This window comes from Corvus kubaryi, unplaced genomic scaffold, assembly GCF_017639235.1.
Source record: "Corvus kubaryi isolate FWS band 111438036 unplaced genomic scaffold, C.kubaryi_AGA036_p1.0 37385, whole genome shotgun sequence".
NCBI lineage: Eukaryota > Metazoa > Chordata > Aves > Passeriformes > Corvidae > Corvus > Corvus kubaryi.
In genome coordinates this window covers 34,698,963-34,724,166 of record NW_024581127.1, presented here as the reverse complement: position 1 = coordinate 34,724,166, position 25,204 = coordinate 34,698,963, and the positions used below count along the sequence as shown (strand labels likewise).

The window sequence follows — 25,204 nt, the reverse complement described above, 5'->3', positions numbered from 1 at the left end:
TTGAATAACTATATTTCTGCTTTGGGAGGTGGAAACGAGTTATGTTTGGTGATGGAGGAGCAGGATCCTGGGATTTAGGAATCTATTACTTTATTAATTCACCCATTTTGCTCTGCATCTTCCTCTCCTAAGAAATTGCAGTTTTGTCTATCAAGATGTTCCTGTGGACTCAGAATTTGTTGCCATCCTCAGATGCATTTTTCATTATTCTGTTGAAATCCAATATAAATTTATAAATGCCATTTCTAATTTTGTTAAGCTGACCTAGTGTGGTGCAGTTGGTCTCTGTCCATTCGTGCGTGTACATCTTTTATAATTAATAAGTTTACTCTAACGTCAGAGTAGCAAACTAGACACCAGTTCCCTCTTTCCTGTGTTCCTCCTCCCTGTTTTTTATTACAGCAAATAGACATTAATATTCATCTTTTGTAAGCAGTGAAAAGGCAGATGAAACCTGGATTTTGAACTGACTGGAAATTTAATTTTGCTGTTCACTGAAATATGTAATACTTCTGTGTTTGTCTAGCATATGGATAGATTAAGACTGTTCTACATGCAAGGTTCACAAAAAGTAGACAGCATGGCACAAAACGGCAAATAGAAGAAGGCAATACAGGTAAAAATAGAAAGAAAACCCTTGAGGTAGAAGCAACAGAGTTTTGGAGCATTTGTATTCAGGCAATTCAGGTTTGAAGCTGTCTAGATCATCTTCTGCAGGAGCCAGAAGAAATGTTTAACTGTTGTATTAATGTCAGTTTAAAAAATAGGAAGGATGACATCACATCTTGATCAAAATGAGCTCAGAGTGACCTGGCACTAAGTCATGTAAGCACTGCCATGATATAGCCTGGAACAGCAGAAAACATTACACACAGCTCAGTGCCCAAAAGATCTTTGGTCTCCCAAACACTTGGGAGCCTCCTTTTCTCTTGATCTGAATTCCTCAGTAACACAGCATCCTGATTGCTTTTCCAGGAATAAAAGTATTTGGGTCCTGAGGGCTGGCCTTGCTTGTGCCATCACTCTGTCATTTATCACCCTCAGCTGCTGCTTTGGGGCACCAAACTGTCTTGGGGTGTGCTGCCTCATGCTTTGAGGCTGGAAGGCATCCATCTTTCCATGGCATCTGTGATCCTTTTGATGGAAGACTTTTTCTAGCAGGTAGTTTTGCTCTCAAGAAGTTTACACAGCTTAATTGGGAGGGGGGGAGCAGGGGGGTCTGTGAATCTGAGATTCCCAAGGTAAACAGAACATATCCAGCCCTTCTCCTTGGCATTTGCCTAAGGCCAGCCTGTCTCTGGTGCCTCGTAGCAGGGTTTGAAGCCTGTCTTCTGTTCTCTTGTGAGAAGACGTGCAGTCAGGTAGATTTGGAAGAAGAGTCTGTGTATTGAAGTGGCAGCTGGGACTGACATGAAAGGAGAACAGCAAGCTTCCAGATTGCTTTCCTTGCCACTGCTCTTCATGTCTGATGTGCAGACGTTGGTGTAACGTGAAATGTGTACAGATGAATTGCATCCATCCCTTCCTATCTGTGTTGCTTGTGGTTTCCTTCTCCTTTATGTTTCATGTCAGTCCATCAGACCTGAAGCCCTCTGACATCAACATGAGGTCCTGCGTGGAGGCATCCAGAGCTTGGTGGGGTTGGAGGTGCCTTTTGATGGACAGGAAAGGGTCTTTTCTACCTGATAGGTGCTGCTATAGCTGCAAATCTTGGGGATGACTGAGTGATGAAAGAAGGGGATAGACAGGAACTGTTCCTGTTGGCTTTGTGTGGTGTTGCTGAGCTGGATGAAAAATGAGATTGAGCAAAGGGTGCAATCAGATGTGCTGAGAGCAGACAGAGCTCTTGGTGTCATCGCAATTAGAGGCCGAGTGAACCGGCTGTCTCTGTTTGTGGCTGGTGTGTATCTCCATAAAATGTCATGGATGTCTTATCTCGCTGTCTCTGACTTTGCAGCCTGTCCTGATCCTATCTCTTCCCGGGACAAAATGCTCTGCTGCTGGAGACACCTACAGTGGCAGCTATTCACAGGAAAGGAAACCAAATCCATTAGGAAGCGATCAGGTTCTTTCCTCAAATAAGGACTTTGACGAGGAGGAATGCAAAAAGAGAATTTTTTGTCATTGTTTCTTAGCAAATCTTGAGAAGAGCAGGAGCAGCTCTTTTCTGAGATAATCTCTGCTGGTTTTACTTTGCACCTACTCCACAATGCCTCTGGGCCATGGGCATTTGCTTTGCTCTGTCGTGCACTTCAGTGAAGGAGGGGAGACGAGCACGGTTCAGGGGGTTGGGTCAGGCTGTTTACAGTCATTGATGATGTCACACCAGTCAAGTACCACAGAAGTGTCTCTAGAAGCTTCTGGAAGTCTGTTTAATTTGTACAAGATTATGGATATTATGCCCTGGGGGTTTTATTGTTGTTTTTGTTGTCGTATTTTGTGTCTTGTCAACCTAGGCTAGACAGCGAGGTCCTCAGGCTGTGGGGACAGGGATGACTTCACTCTTCCATCAGCTTTAGAACTCAGCTGGGAAGCAAAGTGTGAGGAAATATCTGTGCTGCTGCACCCCCAGTCCTGCTGCAGGCAGGGCATTGCTCCTGACCACCCTCCTGCCAGGCATTTCTGCAGCTCCTGAACACTGCTCTCCTCTCCTTGCCTGCGCAAAGCCACCCAGGGACATGACGTTAATATTACAAACTACACAAAAGATCCAGAAGGGAATAAATTACCTCAAAGGCCCAGGGTGAAAAAGAAGAAAGTCGTCCCCTCCAGCTACTCTGATTGACCTCTGACAGTTGTGTTATGAGGCACTCAGGGATTTGTGCAATGACACCAACTCGATGCTGAAACCATTGAGTAAAAAACCAACAAAACAAGGTGATTCAACAACAGAGCTTGTTCATAAATTCAGTCTCTGGGAGAAAGGGAAAAGAGACAATTTTGCAGGTAAATTCCAGGTTTATTGAGTTTTGTTTTTAATAATTGAGAGAAAATCTAAGAAAAGAAGCTGAAAAGCAGCATGTCTGGGACATGAGTGACAGAGTCAATCCTATGTGGAAGGCTTTGCAAATATGCCCTTTGATCTCATGACTTGGAAAAACTTTCATATTAACCAAGTGAGTCCTGATTGAAGATATCTTCAATCAGGTCTCTGGTCATTGCAGGGGGATTGTTCTAGATGACCTTAAAAAGGTCTCTTCCAACCCAAATTGTTCCATGAGTCTCTTGTACTCTGCCAGCAGGAGAGCTCTGCATCTGTCTGTCAATTTTACAGGCAGGGAAGTGGAGGCAGCTGTATGGAAAGCGAGGAAATGCTGAGTATTCTTCCTTGTGGTTCCTGTGTAAACAAATCTCCCAGTGAGAAATGAAAGGAGGTCAATCTGTTTAGTTCATCTGAGGGGAGGTTAAAAGGCAAAAGAGAGATCAAACAGCAAAGTTTAAGAGTTGACAAGACAAAGCTCTCCTAACAGAGTGTCTGAGGCTGATCCTTCATTAACTGGAGCCTCAGGGAGGCTCTTATGGAAAGAAGTGACCCGGGCTGACCAGAGGATGTAGGGGTTGATGTGTAAAGATGATTTATGTGAAATGATCTGTAACCTCTTTATGAAGGTCAGGCTGGTTGATCAAAGGATTTTATCTGGATGAAAATTCTCAGAAAAATATATCAGGTGGGTCATCCAGAAGTGGAGGTGTCATCATCATTAATGAGTTCTGAAGCCCCTGGTGAAGACACTTCTCCATCAGCAAGGTGGTGGTAGAGCTGGGAAAAAGAGCACCTGGACAGGATGGAGAGGTGGGGCTGTGTGAACCCAGTGAAGTTCAACAAGACCAAGTGCAAGTTCCTGCACCTGTGTCAGAGCAATCCCAAACACAAGCACAGGCTGGGCAGAGAATGGATTGAGAGCAGTCCTGAGGAGAAGGACTTGGGGGTGTTGGTGCATGAGAAGCTCAACATGACCCAGTGACTGTGCTCTGGCAGCCCAGAAAGCCAATCCTGTCCTGGAATGCATCCAGAGCAAGGTGGGCAGCAGGTGAGGGAGGGGATTCTGCCCCTCTGCTCTGCTCTGGTGAGATCCCACCTGGAGCTGTTGGGTCCCCAACATAAGAAGGATGTGGAGCTGCCTAGTCCAGAGAAACCCATGAAGGGGATCAGAGAGGTGGAGCTCATCTGCTGTGGAGACAGGCTGAGAGCTGGGGCTGTTCAGCCTGGACCAGAGAAGGTTCCAGGGAGACCTTAGAGCCCCTTCCAGTGCCTAAAGGAGCACTGAAGAGGGACTTTGGACCAGGATATGAAGTGACAAGACAAGGAGTAATGGCTTCAAACTGAAAGAGAGCTGGCTTAGATTTGATACTAGGAGGAAATTCTATAATAGGAGGGTGGTGAGGCCCCAGCACAGGTTGCCCAGAGAAGCTGTGGATGCCCCATCCCTGGAAGTGTCCACGGCCAGGCTGGATTGGACTTGGAGCCACTCCTCTGAGTTTGGTGGTACCAGCAAACTTGCTGAGGATACCCTGCCCCATCATCCAGGTCATCAATGAAGATGTTAAACAGGGCTGAACCCAGTATTATCTGGTTTTATCACCTCCAGGTACAAGAAGACCTTTCTCCATGTTGCCTGTTCCCAGAGGTGCTCCATCCTTCCTCATAGGCTCTCCCAATGTCTCAGTTCATCTTTCCAGCTTTGGTTTAGAGCTAGTCCCTTGTCTTGCCCAACAGGAGTGTAAAGAATGTTTTCCTCCCTGTCTTTTTGCAGCAGCTTTGCAGAACTGAAGGATTAAGTCTTCCCATCAATCTTCCCTTCTATAGGACAAGCAACCCCACTTACTCAATCTTTCCTATCAGGTTATGTTTTCTTGACCTGTTGTCATTCTCTGAGTTCCCTCCAGACTCTCTTCAGTCTCTGACAAAATCTTTGCTGGAGCCTGTTGCCTACAGCTTGTTGCCTACTCCTCAGTGTGGGGTCAAGCAAAAGGTTTGCTTCCCTTGTCGAGAAGATTGTAATCCTATTTACACATCCCGTGATGATGCCTGCCACTGTTACAGGAAATGTCACTGCAGATCCGTGTTCAGCTTGAAGTCTGTGGCATCCATCCATCCTTCTCTGCAGCACTGGCCAGCAGCTCCCCATTCTCTGTTGGTGTTTTTGTTTACTCTTTCTAAATTCAGGCCCCTGCAGTTGACCTGGATTATGCAGCGCCTTATTTTCTTCGTTGCATATCACTTCTGGTTTGTTAAGATTGTTCTGGAGGCTGGAGCTGTCATCTAACTCCCCTGTTGGGTGCTGTGTGTGCGTTTGACGAGGATAATTCCTGTTCCATCATCCAGCTCACTGCTCAAAATACACATGGGGAGAGCAGAGTATGGTGGACGCCATACAAAGATTGTTATTTGGTTATGGCAACAGTCCACTGGGAGCATTTAATGGCTTTAAACTGAAAGAGAGTAAGTTTAGATTAGGTATTAGAAGAAATTGTTTACTGTGAGGGTGGTGAGGCCCTGGCACGGGTTGCCCTGAGGAGCTGTGGCTGCTCCATCCCTGGAATTGTTCAAGGCCAGATTAGATGAGGTTTGGAGAAACCTGGTCCAGTGGAAGGTGTCCCTGCCCATGACAAGCGGTTGGAACCAGAGGATTTTTAGGGCCCTTCCAACAGAAACCATTCAATGATTCTATGATTTTTCTGATTTAAAAAAAAAAATAAAAAAAATTCCCTGCACCTCCAATCCATTTCTTTGGCCGTGCAAACATGACAGCCTAACAGGATAATATCAGCTGATTCTCTGCTAACTTCACTACCTGCTAACTTCTATAAAGAGTTGAAGGTTGATTTGATATGACTTCTTGCTGACTTAAAATGGGCTGTCATTCTGGTTTCCACCATCACATACTTTCAGTGACTTTATTCCAGTGTTTTTACAGGAAATGGGAAAAAACCTTGTGGGTTTGCAATTTCCTTACTCTTCTTTTCTCCACCCGTTTAGTAAATAGGCACAGCAAGTGTCCTTCAGTCAGCCAAGAGGGCCATGAACTGCCCTGATGCTGCTTTCAGGTATCACAGGAGGAAAATTGCAGAATCCCAGCGGTAGGAAAGAACCTCTGGAGGTCATCTTGTCCAAACCCCTCCTGAGAGCAGTGTCACCTAGAGCCAGTTTCTCAGGCACATGATCAGTCAGGGCTTGAATATCCCCAAGGATGGGGACTGCACAGCCTCTCTGTGCAGCCTGTGCTGATGTTTGATGACTCTCACCATAAAAAAACCCCCACAAAATAAGCAAAAAAGCCACTCCAACCCCAAAACAAACAGGTTTTTTTTTTCTTTTTGAAGTGGAATTTCCTGTATTTAAATCCCTCTTGCTTCTTGTCCTGTCACTGACCACCACCAGGAAGACTCTGGCTCCATCGTGTTTGCTTCTTTCCATCGGATATTTTTACACCTTAATACCACCACACCCTTCTCCTCTTCAGGGTGAACAGTCCCAACTCCCTCAGCCTCTCTATGGGAGGTGCTCCCATCCCTTAACCATCTTTATGGTCCCGCACTGGATTCTCTCCAATATGTCCATGTCTCTCCTCCCTTCCCATTTTTTTCCAGTATTGTCTGGAAAGAAATGTCCCAGCTCATGTCTTTCTCAGCCAAACTCAAATTTAAATACATATCACTTGTCTGAAGTGCTGCTGTGGTTTAATTCCAGCTGGCAAATAAGCTCTCCACAGCCATTCCCTTGCCATCCCCAGCAGGTTGGTGGAGATGAAGTGGATGAGTGAAAGTGAGAAAGCTTGTGGGTTGAGATAAGAACAGTTTAATGATTGAGACGTAATAGTAAAATAATAATAATAATAATAACAACAAGCCAATTTCTTCCATGCTATAATCTCACCTTTCATTCCCACCACTAATGCTGCCCACCCAAGTATCTCTAAATGGAGACTGATGGGTGTAGAACTCTTAAATAATTTTGCCTGCTTGGTTTTACCTGCCAGTATCTTTCCTAGTCCAAGAAATGTGGACCAACTCTTTCCTTGAGATCCTATATCCTACTGTTCTAGTCATGGCATGGTTGGCTTCTACAGGATATACAAAGCAAGAAGTAGTTGAATTCATTAAAATACAAATTCATGCCCCTGGCAGGATAGTTGTCCTTTTAGTCTGGCTTGGATGTGGTTATTCTTTTATTTGTATTTTAGGTGATGAGGATAAACCTGTGATAAAATCTTTTTTTCTTCTTTCTTTTTCATTTTTTTTTTCCCTCTGTGTCTAGTACGTTACGAAATGCTTGTTCCAATTTGTACAAACTGCCTTCACAGTAAATTGGACATGTCTCCCTGAGGAGCAGTAGACAAAAGAGTTGGGAAGTGCCATGGGGATGGGGAGGGAAATGCTTTTATTGCCAATCAAATTAAAGGCATTTAGATCTGCTCTTAAATTTTCCTGTAAATATACTACTGTGGGGTAAGAATGTGGCTCCAGAGCTGTGTGAATAAGGGATATTTCAATAGCTTGGTAGGGTGGGGTGGGAGGTGCCTGCTGCTAAAAAGATTGGTTAAGCTACAATAAAATATTTCGTTTTCAATTCTTTCTATTTTTCCTCCCTAACAAGGAGAAAAAGCTTTAAAATGGAAACACATCCTGAAAATGATAAATCAACATGAAACACTTGGAGTGCTCTAAAAGCCCTGCTTCTCTCCCCCTTTCACACCACTCTGTTGGAGAAAAAATAGATACATTCACTGTTTGCCAAAACAACACTTGCCCAGTTGTAATCAAGTCATTTTACAACTGGGTGTAGAATTTTTCTCCATGTTTGTTGTCTGTGGCCTTGGGGAAGTCATGGCAGGAAATGTTTCCACTTGCTTATCTCTAAAGAGACAGGGTGGGTAAGGAACAATCTCTGTACAGAGGCAGTTCCCAAGCTGTTTGGTTGTCCCACATCCCTGCTTGCAGTGGTCTTAAACTGTGGGAGATAAAGAAAATAAGATAATTCCTTATCTGTGCCCAGAGACTTTCTTGTAACCATCTTTCATGTGCCCATATTTTCCCAGGTAAGAGTTTTGCTGGATCTTGGGTTGCATTTTGTGATGAAGGTTGTGTTGGTAGTTCTGAGCTCACCTGAGACCTGGGAGAGCTGAGGTTTGTTCCCAGGTCTATCACAGACTCCTCAACTAAATCTTCAGCTGCTTCTTGTAATGTTTTGTGGTTGTGATCAAGAATTTCCATCAAGACACCACAGAATCACAGAATGGTTCGGGTGGGAAGGAACCTTAAAGATCATTTCATTCCAACCCCCTGCCATGGGCAGGGACACTTTCCACTAGATCAGGTTTCTCCAAGCCCCATCCAACCTGGCTTTGAACACTTCCAGGGTTGGAAGAGTCACAACTTCTCTGGGAAGCCTGTGCCAGGGCCTCACCACCCTCTGAATATAGAATTACTTCCAAATATCCAATCTAAACCTACCCTCTTTCAGTTCAAGGCCATTACCCTTTGTCCTATCACTCCATGCCCTGCTACAAAGTCCCTCTCCACCTCTCTTGAAGACCCTCATGAGCTACTGGAAGCTGCTCTAAGGTCTCCGGGAGAGAGTACAGTTGTAGGGTGTATTTCCATGGAGCTCATGGTTTTACAGTTTTACACGGCTGACACAATGGGTTGTTTTGCTGTTGTCTCGCAAATCCGTGATTCACAACTTTGCTCCTTGGTTCCTCCTGTTTGCTCCATTTTCCGTCTCCTTGAAGCACACTCCAGTACACACCCTCACCCTCTCTCTGGCTGCTTGGGCTTCACAGCTTGGCTTCCATAACTTTGGGCTGAAGGCTGTTTCCCTAAAATGAAGGATTTCTGGTCGGGGGGCACCTGCAGCCTCTCAGATGCCAGTTATGTGTGGATGTGGTACACTGAGGCTGGCTGGGGATGCTGTACTCTGGATTTTCTCCACTTTTAATGGATTTAGCTCCCAGCCATTTCTCTCTCAAGGTGGTTGCACTTTCATCCTCTTTCATGTGTCTGGCCCAGTTAAGGGAGGATGGCGAGTGATTTCTTTTGGTTCTGAAGTTTCGCTGGCTGGTGCATCTCAGCGCTGATTTTTTTGCTTGGTTTTGAAACTCTGAAAGGAAAAAAAAAGGGGAATGAAGTAGAACAGGTTCCTGAGCCATCAGGCTGTTCCCAGTACAGCGCAGAACTGGGATTTTCTGGTGCTTTACTTTCCATGGAGAACAAACCAAAGGAATAGCTGCACAGTGTCAGTCAGCACATCCAAAAAGGGACTTTAGCCCTTTCCTGAGGTATCTATCAATGAGGACATCATGTGATACGTGGTCATGTGCCACAGAAAGTGGAGGCCATTCCCAGCTTTTTGCATGTCAGAGGGAAAATGGCTGGTCCAGAACATGAGAGATTTGAATATCCGAGCCCAGAATGAAGCATCGCAGCTCATGTCATCCAGCCTAATACCCCAACATGTTTCTCAGTACAAGAAAGACATGGACCTCTTGAAGCAGAACCAGAGGAGGCCACTAAAATGATCAGAGAGATGAACCAGCTCTGCTGTGAAGAAAGGCTGTAGAGTTGGGGCTGTTCAGCCTGGAGAAGAGAAGGCTCTGGGGAGTCTTTAATGAAAGTGGCCTTTCACTACTTAATAAAAGAAATATGAAGACAGACTTTTTAGCAGCACCTGTAGTGATAGGACAATGGTTTTAAATTAAAAAGATTAGATACAGAATAGTTATAATGAAGAATTTTATTTTATGGTAAGATAAAACACTGGACCAGGATGCCCCATCACTGGAAACATTTCAGGCCAGGGAGGTTGGACTAGATGACCTTGAAGGGTCCCTGCCAACCCAAACCATTTTGAGTCTGCCATCACACCAAAGATGTTGCAATTCTTGTTGGATTGTAACCTTTTTTTGTGGTAAAAACACCTGTTTGGAGTGGTATTTTTATAGCCTTGGTGTCAGAAAGCAGAAGCTGGGTTTGGTCCTGTATCATTTCCCAGCTCATACAGCACCTTTATCTCTCCTCTTCCTTTGCTGCCATCATCTCCATGCCTTAGAGTTGAACTATTTTGATACCAAAGCGCTGGGACACTGCTGAAGTGCTGGAGGATGTCTGGGTGAGGCATTTCTGTGGATAAGGAGATGGGAAGGAGGAAGAAGTTGTCTTCCTCTGACTTCTGCATTTATTTCATTCTGCTTCTGCTACCTCAGGCCTTGCAGGCAAAATAACTCTGGCTCCAGTATTTCTACTGGAGGCCCAGGAGATTGTAGCAGCAAACTGTCTTTTTTGAGAGCTCATCAGGACTGCAGTGTGATGGATAGACTCCAACCAGCTATGTACTGGTAATGTTCCAGAAGACAGCTTTACCGTTTTTTGATCAAGTGCTTAAGTCTTTGCCTTCTAGCTCAGGATCTCAAAGCACTTTGTGAACAGGGAGGAATTAAAAGTTGCCCTTTATCAGTGGAGAAAATAAGACACAGGGAGGTCAAATGGCTTGCTTGCCCTCAACATCATTTGTAGTCCAGACAACCTGGATTTTAGTGCTTTTAATTTTTTTGCAGGTGGGCATCCTGAAGTTTGGAGATTGCCTTGTATGTTCTATTTGCCTTTTCAGTCCTCTTTTTTTCTTGGACTGCTGGGGTTTAACTGACTTTTAACAGGGCTGTGCCTGTCTTTTTCTCTGTTTTTTAGGTTTGGAGTGCAATCCCGCATCCATCACTATCCAGAAAATGTCTTATGGATCCATTGATGGGAGTGGATTTGGGAGCAGGAACCCATTTGGAGGCCCTTCGAGACAAGGCTATCAACCTCTCGGTGAAGTATTGATCCCTTGCTGTAATTTATTCCACCTGGCTCCCTGAGGGCTGAAGTTTGACTTGCTCAGGTTCAGTGTGGCTGCTGTATAAATATCAAACCCTCACCAGGGGTCATTTCTGACACTGATTTTCAAAGGTGAATTCCAAACTTGTTCAGTTTGATTTGTGTGATTGAGGCCCAACATCTCACCATGCTCAGGATTTGAGGCTGCAACATGGGAGAGCAGCACTAATGAGGGTTTTTGAGGAATTTTGGGGGACCAGAAGGAGAAACGCATAATATTCTCTAAATTGGCTTGTGTCTTTTCTCATCTCCCCATCACCTTTATAAGAAGTTTGTCTCAGTGGTTGTTCTAGGGCTGGCTGACGGTGGGAGTGGATGGGAAGATCTACAAAGTGCAGTGGGCTGTGCTTTCCCAGAGGATAACTTTGTGGTGGAAGCTGCTTGAACCTGAGAAACATGCTTGGATGTGGCAAACAGGATCAAAAACTCACTCAGGAAATGCTCAGACCATAAACAGTGGCTTGCAAATGGCCGTGGATTCTTTCTTTGTGTCATTTTTTTAAGCAGACACTAGACCAGCTGTAGGGCTGATCTGGGCTTATCTACTCTGGCTTTCAGCAAGCCTTTTTATCTGGAACTTATCCTTCATTTTGTTCCTGGAGCTGGCTTGCTCTTGTAACATGGCAAAGAACTCTCTTTTCCTTTTTTCACCACGGAAGAACATTACCCCTCTCTCCACTTGCCTTTGATTTCAACTGGGCCATTCATTAACACAGCATGATTTGGTGTTCATGTTTTGAGGGTTGCAAATGTTCTTTGGGAAGCATTTCTTTGTTTTGCAAATAGCTGTTCTCCCTGGATGGAAATATGAAAAAAAAAAAAAAAACAAACAAATACATAGAAGTTTCTCTTGGGTTCCTGTTTTCTTACAAATTTGGGTTTAATTTTGATTTTTTTCTTTGAACAGGAAGAAGGTATTGAAGTAAGTGCAAATTGTCTGTTCAGTTGTGAATAGTGATTTTTAGGCTGTTCTGCAAGGCAAAATTAAAGGCATAAAAGCAAGGAAGAATGGGATACTTGGGCACAATCAAAGAACTGTAAGAAAAGAGAATTGAAATGTGGACTAGACAAACAATGAATCTCAGCGCATTGTAGCTTGGATTTAAAAAAAATGAGTATTTATTGTGCTGTATGAGTAACCCACTGTTTTTAATGCAAATTCACAGAATAACTCAAGACACTTGAAATCTCTAAGTATCTGAAGAGATCCCTCATTGTGCCCAGCTTGCCCACGGCTTGGCAGTTGGAGCTGTGATGCTGAAGGCACCCTTAGTGGATGGCAAAGAGGAGCTGGTGTGGAAAAATCAGCTTTTTTGGAACAGCCACAGTGTTGTTGGCTGTCCAGCAGAGCCTGTCCATGCTCTGGATTATGGCTGGGAGTTGAGTGCTGATTTCCACCAGACATACACACATCCTGTCTGGTGGCATTGCCATGGACACATCTCCAGGGTCCTTCAGGGTGGATTTTCCCAGCCAGCCAAAATTGGTTGGTACCTTAGCTAAGCATCCCTGTGGAAGAGATTGTGAGGGGAGGAACCTGTTTGGTTCCCATTGGCCAAGGCACCTTGGAGAAGTTTCCTTTCTGTGTGTCTCAGTCAGAGGTGGCTTTGTTCAGCCTTGAGGAAAGAAGGCTTAGGGGAGACCTTTTCACCGTGTTCCAGCACTTAAAGGGTGGCTACAAATGAGGTGAAGACTCTCTTTTCACATGGAAAAGATGTGGGATATTGGTTCGAGTTACTCCTGGGGAGATTCAGTTATCAGAGACTCAGACAAGAGGAACATTTTTTTGCAGTGAGAACAATCAGCCTTTGGAATAATCTCCCCTGGGAAGTGGCAGATTCTTGAACGTTGGACAACTTTAAAGTTCATCTGGATGGAGTGCTGGGCCATCTTGTCCAGGCCGTGCTTTTGCCAAGAGAGGTTGGATCAGATGATCTTTGAGGTTTCCTTCCAACCTGTGGATTCAGAATCAATTCTGTGATTCTGTTCTGTGCTCATCTGAACCTGGATCCCTTCGCCATGGGAGACTGACACATTGGATGCCTTTTGTCATACTACCCCCAAATATTGCCATTAATTAAGTGTCAGGAGAGGGTAATGCAACACTAATTATCTGCCTCCTGCTTCTCGATGATGGATGACTGGTTTGCTAAGAAAAATTGGCTTTTGTATTAGATCATGGTACAGCTGGAACAAAGGAGCGTGGCCTTCTGGCAGCATTTGTGTCTCTGCTCTCAGCAGGGGCAAACCTTGATGGGAATGTTCTGTGTGAGTTTTAACCTGTCCCTCTCTTTATAGATAATAAATAAATAAAAAACCCCAGGTATTCCTGCAGGTAAATGTCCAACAGTGGTCCAGTGGTAATACTCAATATCCAACAGATATTGAATCCAACAGAATCCCTGAGATACTGTGACAATAAAAGTGACAGATACGGAACTGCTTCATCTGTAATACAGAGAGCAAAGGAAAGGGGGCTTAGGCTTTGTTTGCTTTTGTTTAGCGAAGGGTGACACTGCCATGGGGGTTTCCTCTGTGCCTATGCATCTGTTTGTCTTGGCTCTGTCTCCTCCATGCTCAATCCAAATGTGTTGCCAGGATGGGAAAGTTTAATTACTTGAAGGTGACCCCTTGGCTCCGGGCTGATGTGATGATGGATGGACTCAGAGCCCATCCTCAGGCCATGTGGAAGTTAATCTTGCTGACCAGCCTAATTAGAGAGGTCCACAGACTTGATCTGTAGCAGTTTGGGAAAGAATCCCAAGGCAGTGTTTTCAGCAATTTGGTTTGCCCTGGACACCTTGGTGTCAGAAAACTCTAGTTCAGACTCTGTTTTTGATGGTGGATATCCAGGGTTTCCTGGTGAAAACAAAAACAAGTATTTTTTTCACGCATTACTTTTTCATATCAGCAAGGTTTTGGGAGGAGTGAGAGGGAAGCTCAGCAGAATTCAGATATTCTGTAGCCTTAACCAAGGAGCACCCTAAGGTGTGTCACAAGCAGGATCACCAGGATTACCTGGAGTAGAGCACTTTGGCGGGTTGGCTGTCCCACAGCCACTGAAGGACAGCCAGGAGTGGCACATGGACACATAAGCCGTGTCCCTGCTTTGCAGTTGGGAGTTACAGCCTCCTCCAGCAACATCTGCTTTTCATATCCTCATTCTGATCCCCAAAATCAATGTAAACCTGTGTGTTCCCCTGTTTCCTTGTAGGAGCTTCTCTGGGATTCAGCTGGGCATTGGTGTTGCATGGACAAATTAGAAAGCAGGTAGTAGAAAGTTACTGTTTTGTTTTGGTGGGGTTTTTTTTTGTTTGTTTTTGTTTTGTTTTGAAGTTTAAATCTGAGAAGTGGAAAAGATTGACTTCAAAAATATTATTTTTTAAGTAATGTGACATGTCTGAGATAAACAGAGACCAAACATTGTACAGCAGTAGAAATTAAACCCTGGATTCTTACTGTATGCAGCCTGCACTCTCTACCATGTTCAACCTATCTTCCCCAAACCATCTTTTTGTGGGGAAAATGAACAAAACCTGCTTTACACAAGGAGGCATATAGGTCAGGGAATTTAAATAGCTTGGATTAAAATGCCACAAGACAGGAAATTTTTAGCACTGCTTTTATTAACCTTACTGTAACCTGGACGTTAAATGCCAGCTCTGGAAAGGTGAGGTTAATTTCATATTCCCGCAGTGCATTGCTTCCAGTTGAGCTCAAGGGACTCAAGGGTCAGTGCTTAATTTGGCTGTGACTTCATTTGGACTATTTTCCCTTCAGTTTCTCCTGAAGATTTTGTGTGGGACACTGGCCAGGGTTCTACTCAAGATATATCACATGAGTCTTTCTCCTGGTTGGATAAGGTTGGTTATCTTGTCACTGAACAAAATGAGATTGGTCCCTGCAAGCTGTCCTTGGCACTGTTCTCTGGGTATAAATCACCTAATTATCATTTTAATACTTAACAATTGTTAAATGATTTTTTCTAACTTTTTTTTTTCCTGGAATCACATCTATAATTTTCTTTGCCCTCCCCTCTCTACCACTCACTGGCCTCTGTGCTGTACCAACCAGCTCTTGGGTGGAAAGTCATGTGCCAGTGCTGGCAGTGCTGTCACTGACCTGTCATGGAATTGTTTGGGTGGGAAAAAGCCTCTGAGATCTTCAAGTGCAACCGTTAACCCAGCACTGCCAGGGCCACCACTAAACCATGCTCCTAAGTGCCACATCTACACCTCTTTTAAATCCCTGTGGGGGTGGTGACTCAGGCACTCCCCCGTTCCAGGGCTTGACAACCCTCTCAGTGAAGACTTCTTCCCAAATATCCGATATAAATATCCTTCTTACACATGAACCACCCTTCTGTCCTCTCCAATCCTGTTTTCCTCGGTTTTCTAGAAGTTTTGGAAAGTGATTTGTCCTTAAAAAGCCATCATGGGGTTCGTGGTTGCCTCGAAGTTTGGCAGAGTCACAGAGCTCCTGTGCTCCATGGGAGGGAGATGTTCAGAGCCTTTGATGGGATGGGGATGGCAGAAGCTCTGTTTTGAACACAAAACTCTCTCAAAAGCTCGGGTACAAACCAGCACCATGGCCTGACCACCAACGTGGCCTCTCTGCAGCCCCAGGTCTGGTGTCAAACCATGGGAAGGAATCCACTGCCAGCTCCATGTCTCGACACCGCAAAGTGCTGAAGCGCAGCACAAACTCCTGAGTACACAAGGAGTCCCCCTGAGGTTAATCAACACTGAGCAGCTGGTTAATCTTTTTGCTGTATTGGGGCCTGAGTGCTGCTTTAGTTTTGCATTGGCCTCTTAAATTAATTCCGGTACTTGGAATGCCTTGCTGAAGGGAACTGGAAACCTGGGGTCGTTGCAGTGTGAGGCATTGTCCAAAGGGTCTGGTGGGAGGTCCAGGTCTGGTTGTGGCAACTGTTCCTCACTGGGGCAATGAGGAACACAAATCATGCACTTAAATGTCCTCAGGAAAGAGTGCTAGAAAGAGTTAAAAGAGTGAAAGAAAGCAAGAACAAAATCATTGAATCTTTTGAGGAGATTGGAAGCTACTCTGCAATATTAGGGGTGATTTTTTCAAAGGCTGAAGTCTCAAACTGAAGGGCTGGACCAGATCACATTCAGTAATTTAACCAAAGTGTGCTTTTGGGATGGAGTCCTGTCAAGTGTGGAATTAGAGAATCATAAGGTTGAAAAAGACCTCCAAGACCATCAAGTCCAGCCTTCAAAAAAGGAAGGACTGAAGATGTGACCTCCTGTGGCAGCTTTTCTCTGCCATGCATAGATGGGTTCAAAATACTGCTTCAAGGTTACTTCCTGGAGTTGCCTGTAAGTTAGAGAGCTCTAAACAATAACGTGGCTTGTCAAATGTTGTGTAAAACATTTCTGAGAGTCTTAATGATTGACTTTTGCTTCTAAGTCTTGGGTCTCATCGTATTTTCTTGAATTTGTGGTCCCACGGAAGTTGAGGAGTTGGGTGTCATTTAATAAGTCGTTAGTAAAGTGCAGATTAAAGTCTCAGTGCCAACAATAAAAAAAAAAAAAAAAAAAAAAGTAGATGATCTCTCTCACTAGACAACCCCAAAAAACATTTCTGTGGCATCTACAGAATTATTCCATGTTGTTTCTTTGCTATTGTGCAAAACTTCCAAAAGTTATAAATTTATTTTCTTAGTCCATTTTCACTAGATTTAGAGGATCTTCTTTGCCTTACATCCAGTTCTTAGAGATCTCATGATTTAATGAATTAATAAGCCTAAACTTAAGAAAACATATTAAAGAATAATGAACAACATGTTTTATAGCAAAAGGAATTGCCAGCAGAATTAACTTTCATACGCAAATTGACTTTGAAACTGTTTTGAAAACCTCTGCCCTATCCCTTCTGGCACTTTTAACCATTATAATAAATGTTTTGCTATGATTTCAGTATTTCAGGAAATGTAAGTGGTTATGCATTTATTTATATAAGTAGAAAAAACAGAACACACCATTGGAATAAATAAGTATTTTAATGAAATATGTGAAGGTGAGATGACAACTTCTTAGCAGGGAAAAAAAAAAGCAACAAAACCAACAAACCAATCCAAAAACCTCTTGGGTAAAGATAAACTTTCTTTTTTCTTTACCAATTTTATTTGCTAGTCTTGGTTACTCAAAGCAATTTTAATGTAAACATGTAAAAATCACGCTGGCGGTCCCAGTCTTTGAGAGAAAATCAGAAATCAAAGACACTTACCCTTCCTTGGGCATTTCAGCTGGAAATGCATTTAAACATCCTCTCAGAACAGCTTGCTTCATTTTCCACTCAATTACTGTGGAATTAGAAGTAGTTTAAGAAGATCCTCTGCCTGCAGCCTGCTCGTCGTGTGGGTAGAGGTCCCTTGGTAGGGAAAGCAGAAGAGAATGAATGTTGCTGGTGGAAACTGTCCAGTGGAAAGTGTCCCTGACCCTTGTCGGGGTTTGGAACCAGATGTTTTTAAGGTCCTTTCCCACCCAGGCCATTCAGTGATTCTATAATTCCATGGATTGTGGTTCCTTTAATTTCCCAATGTGTGCCCAGACCTGGGGCTGCCCTTCTGGGTTGTCTTTCCACATGGGTATATTTTCCTAAAGGAGAAGAGACTGCCCTGTGCTTTAGTTTCAGCTCCTGAAATTAATTTAGCTCAATGCTTTTTTTTCCTTCTGGCTGCTCTTGCAAAAGCTTTTCTTTGTCTTGGATGCGGAGGAAAGAAACGTTTTATTAACAAAATAAAACTCAGCTACCGCCTCATTTGAACTTTGTACCAGCTCTTGTTTAAGCTGTTCACACCTGGACAAGACTTCAGCAATTTTAAACTGAAAGAGGGAAGGTTTAGATGAGATGTGAGAAAGAAATTCTTCCCTGTGGGGGTGGTGAGGCCCTGGCACTGCTTGCCCAGAGAAGTTGTGGCTGCCCCACAAGTGTTAAAGATAAGATTGGACAGGGCTTGGAGCAACGTGGGATTGTGGAAGGTGTTCCTGCCCATGGCAGGGGGTTAGAAGGAGATGATCTTTAAGGTCCCTTCCAACCCAAACCATTCTGTGTTTCTATGATTCTCTGATTGATGCTCCCAAGATTCTTTAATTCTGTAGATTGAATCCAACTGTGTTTTTTGAAACATTTTCAGTTTCTTGAGAGCACTTCTCCAGTTAGGAGAGCAGAGCCCTTCTCCAACAGGCCATAAGGGAGTCCTTGGCTGTAATATGAAATTCCCGCGAGTGCTGCAAGGCTTCCTCAACATTTTCTACACCACTGGGCTTCCACCCTGTGCTTTGCATCCTTGTTCTTTCCATCATGGCAATATCCAGTGCTTGGATAGGATCTGAAGCCTGTTTTTCTTGAGCTGTGCCTGCAAAAAATCCACCTGAAACAAGATACATTTGAAATTGAGCAGTAGTACTGCTGCATGACCTTGTATGAACATCTGTCCATGTTTGCTGAATGGGGATCCATGGGAAAGAGGATGAGGTTGGAGCAACCCTTCTGCAGCTGTTTGCTTTTCCATCAGAGCTGTCTCTATGTGCACATCCCAGTGCTCCCCAGCATCCTGCTGTGCCAGGCAGATGTGCTGCCACGATGGTTTCATTCTGAAACCAGGGGTAGAGCAGATCAAAGCTTTTTCCATGTTTGCTTGAATATTTCCGACCTCTTTTGGTTCATCAAGCTGTCTCCCCAGGGAGGAAGCAGAACCAGGCTCCAGACAGGCTAAGTACTGCAGCCAGCATTTTTCCTGAGGTTCTGCAACTCTTTTCTAATACATGAATGGAAGAACCCCCAAACTTCACTGGAAAAGCTGGTGTCCAGGAGCAGGCTGGCATTTCTAGCACAGCTTTTTCCACTCCGTGTTGTATTCCCTTCTTGGGAAGGTGCTGTCAGTTTTTATTGCCCTTATGGCTGCTAAAAGATCTTTTTTTCTTATTTTTTTCTTTTGGCTTTTTTTATTAATGTGCTCATCAGGAAACCAAATAAGGTTGAAATTGAATTCAGCCTTGTCTGTCCTAGTTTGGATTGCAAGGATATCCATGTAGAGTGTTGCTGTGTTTCCTCTACTGTTGCTGTAGTAACCCCAGTAAATTTGGGAATGGACATTCCTGGGCCTTGGAAGAAGAGCTAGAATAGTACCTGGCATGAATTTTCTTTGTCCCAAGCATTCCCCAGGTGTGAATCAGACATTGGCACAGCTGAGATTCTTAGCACAGGTGAGACTGTGCTACCTCACCCTGATCCTTGGCTGCAAACTAAACTTGGTATTAACTGAATTGCTTCAGACCTTTTTTTTTTTTTTTTTCTGTTGCAGAATTTCTTGGTGTTTTGGCTGTGAGAGGGAACAAATCCAAAAAGTCTAAAGCCTGGGATAAAGTTTAGGAAGGGAAAACGTCTTTGTTGTCTGTGCTGTTGTGATAGGGACAGTGGATGCTGCAGGACATGCTGAGTGGGATGGAACTCTGCATATTTGAGATGTTCATATATTAATAATATTAAAAATATTAATATTTAAAGTAATAGTAGATAAAGTAGTAAAATCTCTGTGCATGAATGCAGCTTGTAGCCTACCTTTGATATTTTGGAGAGCACATCCATCTCTTGGTCACCTCTGTCACTACTCTGTAGTGTGGCCAGGTGTAAATCTCAACTTCCCTGTTTTCTTGTTTCCTTCCCTCCTATACTTAGTATTATCCAATTAATTAAATTCTCAAGGATATAGAATTTCTTAATGGATTAGAAAGAAAAGAATTTAGCATCCTTTGTGTATGATGCATCTTCCTTTTTCTCCTTGAAAATGCAAGTGGAGTTTTATGGCATTACCTTCTGCCAGGAAAATGGGGACGGAGATTTATAGAGATACTGAAAAAACACAGTTGTGGATTTCTGTTCTACAGCCCCACTCTAAGGATGTATTTATTTACAGAACATACACAAATCTCACTTCTGTACATAATGGAGGGGTAGACACAGCTGACCCAAATACGTATGACACAAACAGAATTTGAGTGGAGAGAGAAAAAAAATAAAGAGGAATAAAGCATTTATCCATGCTGTCAGGCCAGAAATATTATTTCTGAATATCTCTTCTTCCAGGTGGCGTTTGCTATGAGACTGACACTGGCAGCCAGAAGTGGGCAGGGATTAAAGATCAACAGTGGGGAAGGACTCGACAGATGTAAGCAGGTAGATTGGGGATTAGGGTGAATTAGTGTGGATGGAAAGTGTTTAGGAGCAAGGAAGGATTTTAAATTGGATGTTAGCTTGTATGCATTGCAGATCTTCCCTGCATTTCTCTGTTATACCTGGATATTAATGGTTGGGATTTATGAGCTCGTTCCATGGCTGTTGATGTGGCTGAAGGTAGTGGCGGTGCTGCAGGTGGTTGTGGTGGGGTGGAAGAAGCAGCTTGAAGAGGTTCTGAGGTGTACAAGTGGTTGTATGGGTGTTTCTAAAACCAGTTTCCCATTATTTCCTGATCCCAAGCTGGAAACACCTTTTGGGGATATCTCTGTGTTTCTCATCTTCTTCTGGCTGTGGAGGGCTGCAATGGGATGATGATACTTTCCTACATGAACACATCCTAAGTAAATTTCTTTAGTTCCTTCTAAAGCCAATATTTTTTGTGGAAATCAAGCTTGAAGTGGAAGGCAGGTGATTCATGGGAGATAAAGTACCAGGATTAAAATATTCCCAGTGGGCTTTTTTACAGCTGATGTCCTATTTTCAGAAACTCTTTAAGGTGAGACCTCACAGATCTCCTAGTACTTGAATGATGAAGCTTGGGGTGTGGGAGTGGATAGTCCAAGGCCCCTTTCTGCTCTGGAAGGTTTTTAAGGAAGGATCTCTTGAAATTTCAACCAATGTTTATTTGGTTTGGTTTGGTTTGGTTTTTTAATAGCCAGCCAAACCTGATTGCTCCTAAATCCCTTGGTGCCCAGCAGTGTGCTAAAGTGGAATATTTCCCATGACTATTTCTGTCTGTTTGGCTGTTCCTTGCCTTGAAAGCTTCACCCAGAGATTTGGGAGTTGATTTTCAGAGAGACAAAGAGTACCCCACACATGTGAATGCACAGAGCATTATTTGGTTAGCTGGGGGATTTTACTTTATTTTTTGTCTCTAAATGCTTTTCTCAGGTCCTTAGTGGAGAGCAGAAGAATGAAGAGTTGACCACAGCCATGCTGCATAAAACAGAATATCCTCTATTCCTTCTCCTCTCCTAGTGGAGATACAGAAATGGAAATAGGAATATAGCTGGCAAAGTAGAGGGACAAAGTTATGTAAAGAAGATTTTTTGAAGTTGTAAATCCATCTGAAGATTTTCAAAGTCATAAATCCGTCTTTTGGGGCTGGGAATAGCACATGCCTTGAACTTGGCATTTGAAACAGGTCTGTTGGGTATGAAGCTGTGTGGGAAGACCACTGAGAACCATCCCATTCTCCCTTAAAAAAGAGGTTTTGAAGGGAAAAAACAGTCCTGGGAGTCTGAAAATTTCAGTCCTCCTATACTTTTCCACATGTGTGGCGGCAACCAAAGCGATGGGCTGAGCAAAATAAGATTTCTGTACCACTTTCTCCCACTCGTTCCTCCAAGTTCTTTTTTATTATTATTTTCACTTCTGCAAGATGGTGTAAAGCAGAGATTTAGAAAGAGGGTTTACTGTAAAATAAAGTTTGCAGAGAACTTGGGTTTATGACAAAATGCAGCAAAAAAACACCCTTTATTACAATCCTTTAGTAGTCATTATTTTAGATTTATTTCAGGTACTGCAGGAATTAAGCAGGTGGGGAAAGAGGAGTTGTCTGCTGCTTTTCCTGAAGTGCTCTAGCAGCCAGACTGTAGCCAGATGGCTGGGACTTTGAACAATACACAGATAATTCCAAACCAGGATCTAACAGTAAAATCACTAGAAATATGCAGGATGTGCATACCTGGGGGGGATGGATGTGCAGTGTGTGTGTGTTGGTTTGAAATGCAATTTGGCCGTTTCAGTCATATTGTCATTTCATACCTCTCCTTTTATATTCTTACTGCTAAACCAAAGTGCTCTCAATTCATACTTTTAAATTTTGGGTCTGTTAACACCATTTCAGTATTTTCAGTGATTTTTAAATTTTTTTCTTTTCTTGTCCACGGGGTTTTCAAATTTATTGCTCATTAGTGAAGAAGAAACCAGCCCATATTGACATCCTGACAAGGAGAGAAAGTGTGTGTTTATGTACAATAAGAAAACAGCCACTGCGGCAAACAAGAGCTTCCTTTTGGGAGATTGAACTTCCTGGAGATCAGAGAGGTTGGGCCACTTTGTATTTGGGGAACCTTCTGCTCCCACAAGATGAGGGATATTAATTGAGTTGTCAGAGTCTTATGCCAATGATTCTTTTTCCCTCAGATTTGACTTGGTAAGAATCCAGCGTTGCTTCATTTATTTTTCTCTTATTTAATTTTATTTTTCATTTTATTTCATTTTATTTTATTTTATTTTATTGATGTCTAGTTGGTGGAAGGAGGGCTGCTTGTCTTGCAGCTGCTCTCTCTTTTGTTTCAGGTTTCTGGTTGAATGTCCCATCCTCTTTGGTCCATTCCCCTTTTTTTCTTTTTTTTTTTTTTAGTTGCCATGTTTTACCTCTTCCAGGCATGTCTGAGACATCCTCAAAACTGAGAGAGAAGGGGTGAGGACAAGGCCAGCATTTCAGCATCACCTTAGACAGTGGCAGGGCCTGTCTGCAGCAGAAAGCCTTAGAAAAGCTCCTGGTAGCATCTCTCTCCTCTTTGGCATTTGCATCAGGGGGCCTGTGAGTCAGGCAGGAGAGATTCCCTGCCCACGGCCGGGGACTTTCACTGCTGGAACACGCTGTGAATTCCTTTTCTTGGCTGAAAACAAAAGCCAGCCTTGCTTTCAGGGAGAAATGCTGGGTATTCCACTTGATCTGCTGTCCCTCTCCTTCCCATTTCTAAAAATCCCGCCCCCTCCATATCCACTGGTGTAGACACAGCAGGGATTCATCTTTATTCCGCCTGCCATTTTTTTCTTTCTCTCTCTTTTCCCCAGATGTTTTCATCCTCCATCTCTCAGTCCCTTCCTCCTTGCCCCTGCTGCTTTGCTTGACCAGGCTTCCCAAGACAATGACATTGTTTATTACACTGGTTTTGTGCTGTATAAATACTTCCCCTAGTTTGGCACGAGCATATTTCTGTCCACGTCCTGGTCAGCGCAGACTGAGGAATGGCTTCGTGCTCAAACCCAGCCCTTACCCTGAAATCCTCTGGAGCTCCAGCTCTGACCTGCATCTGCATGGGAAGGGTGGGCACAATTCTCAAGCGCTTTCCTGAGCATTCTGCTTTGATGCTTGACAATCATTTTGGTGAAGAAATCTTTCCTAAAATCAAATCCAACCTTCCCTGGGGGCAACTTGAGGCTGTTTCCTCTCACCCTGTCCCTTGTTCCCTGGGAGCAGAGCCTGACCCCCACCTGGCTGCTCCTCCTGTCAGGGAGTTGTGGAAGGTGAGAAGGTTCCCCCCAAGCCTCCTTTTCTCCAGGCTAAACATCCTCCCCTCATGGAGATCATCCATACAGATATTAAATAGGTCTGTCCCCAATACTGAGCCACTCAGGACTGGCCACCCCCTGGATTTAATTCCATTCACCACCAGCTTGTTTTTCACACAGAAAACCTGTCCAATCCATGAACAGCCAGTTTCTTCAGGAGAATGCTGTGGGAAACAGTGTCAAAGGCTTTACTAAAGTATCCTCATGTGTGTCTTGCTTCCTTGATATGAAAGAGGGGAGGGGGAGAATTATCACCACTTCCTTGGAAGATTTCCTTTCCTGCCCAGCCTGCAAACAGGACAGCAATCAGGAGACCAGCTCAAGAGTCAGGAGACTTTACTGATACATTTCTTCTGCTGTTCTATTCTAAGTCATATTCATTTGCCTGGAATGATTTTTGGGAGCTGATTTGCCTTTCAGCAGTGACTGTGTCAGATCTAAGTGAAGCAGGAAAGGAGAGGAAACCTCTACAGTGAGTCAGAAAACGAAGATGACTTAGTGGCTGCTGGTCCTAAAGGGTTATAACACAGAGGCCCTGAGAAATCCTTAAAGGAGTGCAGATGTCAGATTCCAGCAGGGGAAATAGCTCAGTTCCTGGGAGGAGGCTCTAACAGGCCTTTTAATGACCCCCAGTGGCCGAGATCAGTTTTATCTGCAGCTTGGCAGAAACATGCCCACAGATGAAAGGCTTTGCAGCAAAAGTCATGTACAGAACTTGCCCAAGCTCCGGGAAATAACGCAGTGATTAACCCAGGCCTGGGACCCAACTGGAATTTCCTTGTGGCAGGGCTGGTTCCTGGGCTGCAGCATGTGAATGCTTCCCCCTAGGCTCGAGCTTGGCTTCCTCTAGCTGTGCCTGCATTTAGAAGATCAAAAAATAGATCCGAATATTGGCTTTGCCTCCTGGGAGGAGCATCACCAGGTTTGAAGAGGCAATCTTTTAAAAATAAACAAATTTGTGTTGGAGTGCTCTAATGCAGGAGCTATTCTGCACTTTCTTTATTTTTTTTTCCCTTTTTATTTTCCTTTTTTTTAATATACTTGATAACTGGCTTTCAAACTTCAGTGCGTTAGAGGAAGTCTGAAGACAGTTCTCCATTTGGATATTCTGGTGGGCTAAATGCTTTGCTTTTTTTAGAGAGGATGTTTCTAATTCCAGGTTAAAAGTTAAAAAAGGTAAAATGCTTATTGATACCTGCATTGGTATCAAACCTGTAACTGCTCTGCTCACAGATAATTTGTGGAACTTGATGCTTCAGGGATCGAGAAACACATTTGAGCTGGAGCAAGGAGGCTCTAGAAACAGATCAAGTGCTTGAATGTGTTTGTAGACACCTTGTTTCTCCTTCAGGGCTTGCACACTTGAGGGTCATTAAAACACAAGGCTCTATAATCAGATACTCTGCTATTAAGCCATGTGTAGAGCTTAATTTTTATGCTTTGGGATGTAAGTGTTAAGAAGTTGTTTTGGTTGGTTGGTCCAAAGTTGGTCATGGAAGACTCCAGCTACCCATCAGTGAGTGAAAGGTGCTATGGGAAGGCATCACCATGGCCAAAAATTCATCTGAGCACAAAGAGGAACCAACTATTTCTGTCACCCCAAAGAATATACACAACTGTAATGGTTCTGGGAAAGGGTAAGGAGATGGAACCCTTCTCCTTCAAGGTATTAAAAAAACTCCTAAAAAGTGAAGGCTTAGACAGACCATTCCCTTGTAGGTTACCTCTCCATTTTGTAACTTCTCCATAGGTCCTGGAGGCAGGT

General features: G+C 43.7%; 1 protein-coding gene across 6 annotated transcripts in view; it reads left to right on the top strand.

Moving 5' to 3' along the window:
• TSNARE1 (t-SNARE domain containing 1) overlaps nucleotides 1-25,204 on the top strand; it is a 462,499-nt gene that overhangs the window by 90,106 nt on the left and 347,189 nt on the right. For all 6 annotated transcript variants that reach the window (XM_042036010.1, XM_042036002.1, XM_042036003.1 and 3 more), the window contains exon 3: nucleotides 10,684-10,806. In XM_042036010.1, the coding sequence (XP_041891944.1) occupies nucleotides 10,722-10,806 (85 nt within the window). In that variant the 5' untranslated portion in view covers nucleotides 10,684-10,721. The remainder of the gene's footprint in view (nucleotides 1-10,683; nucleotides 10,807-25,204) is intronic.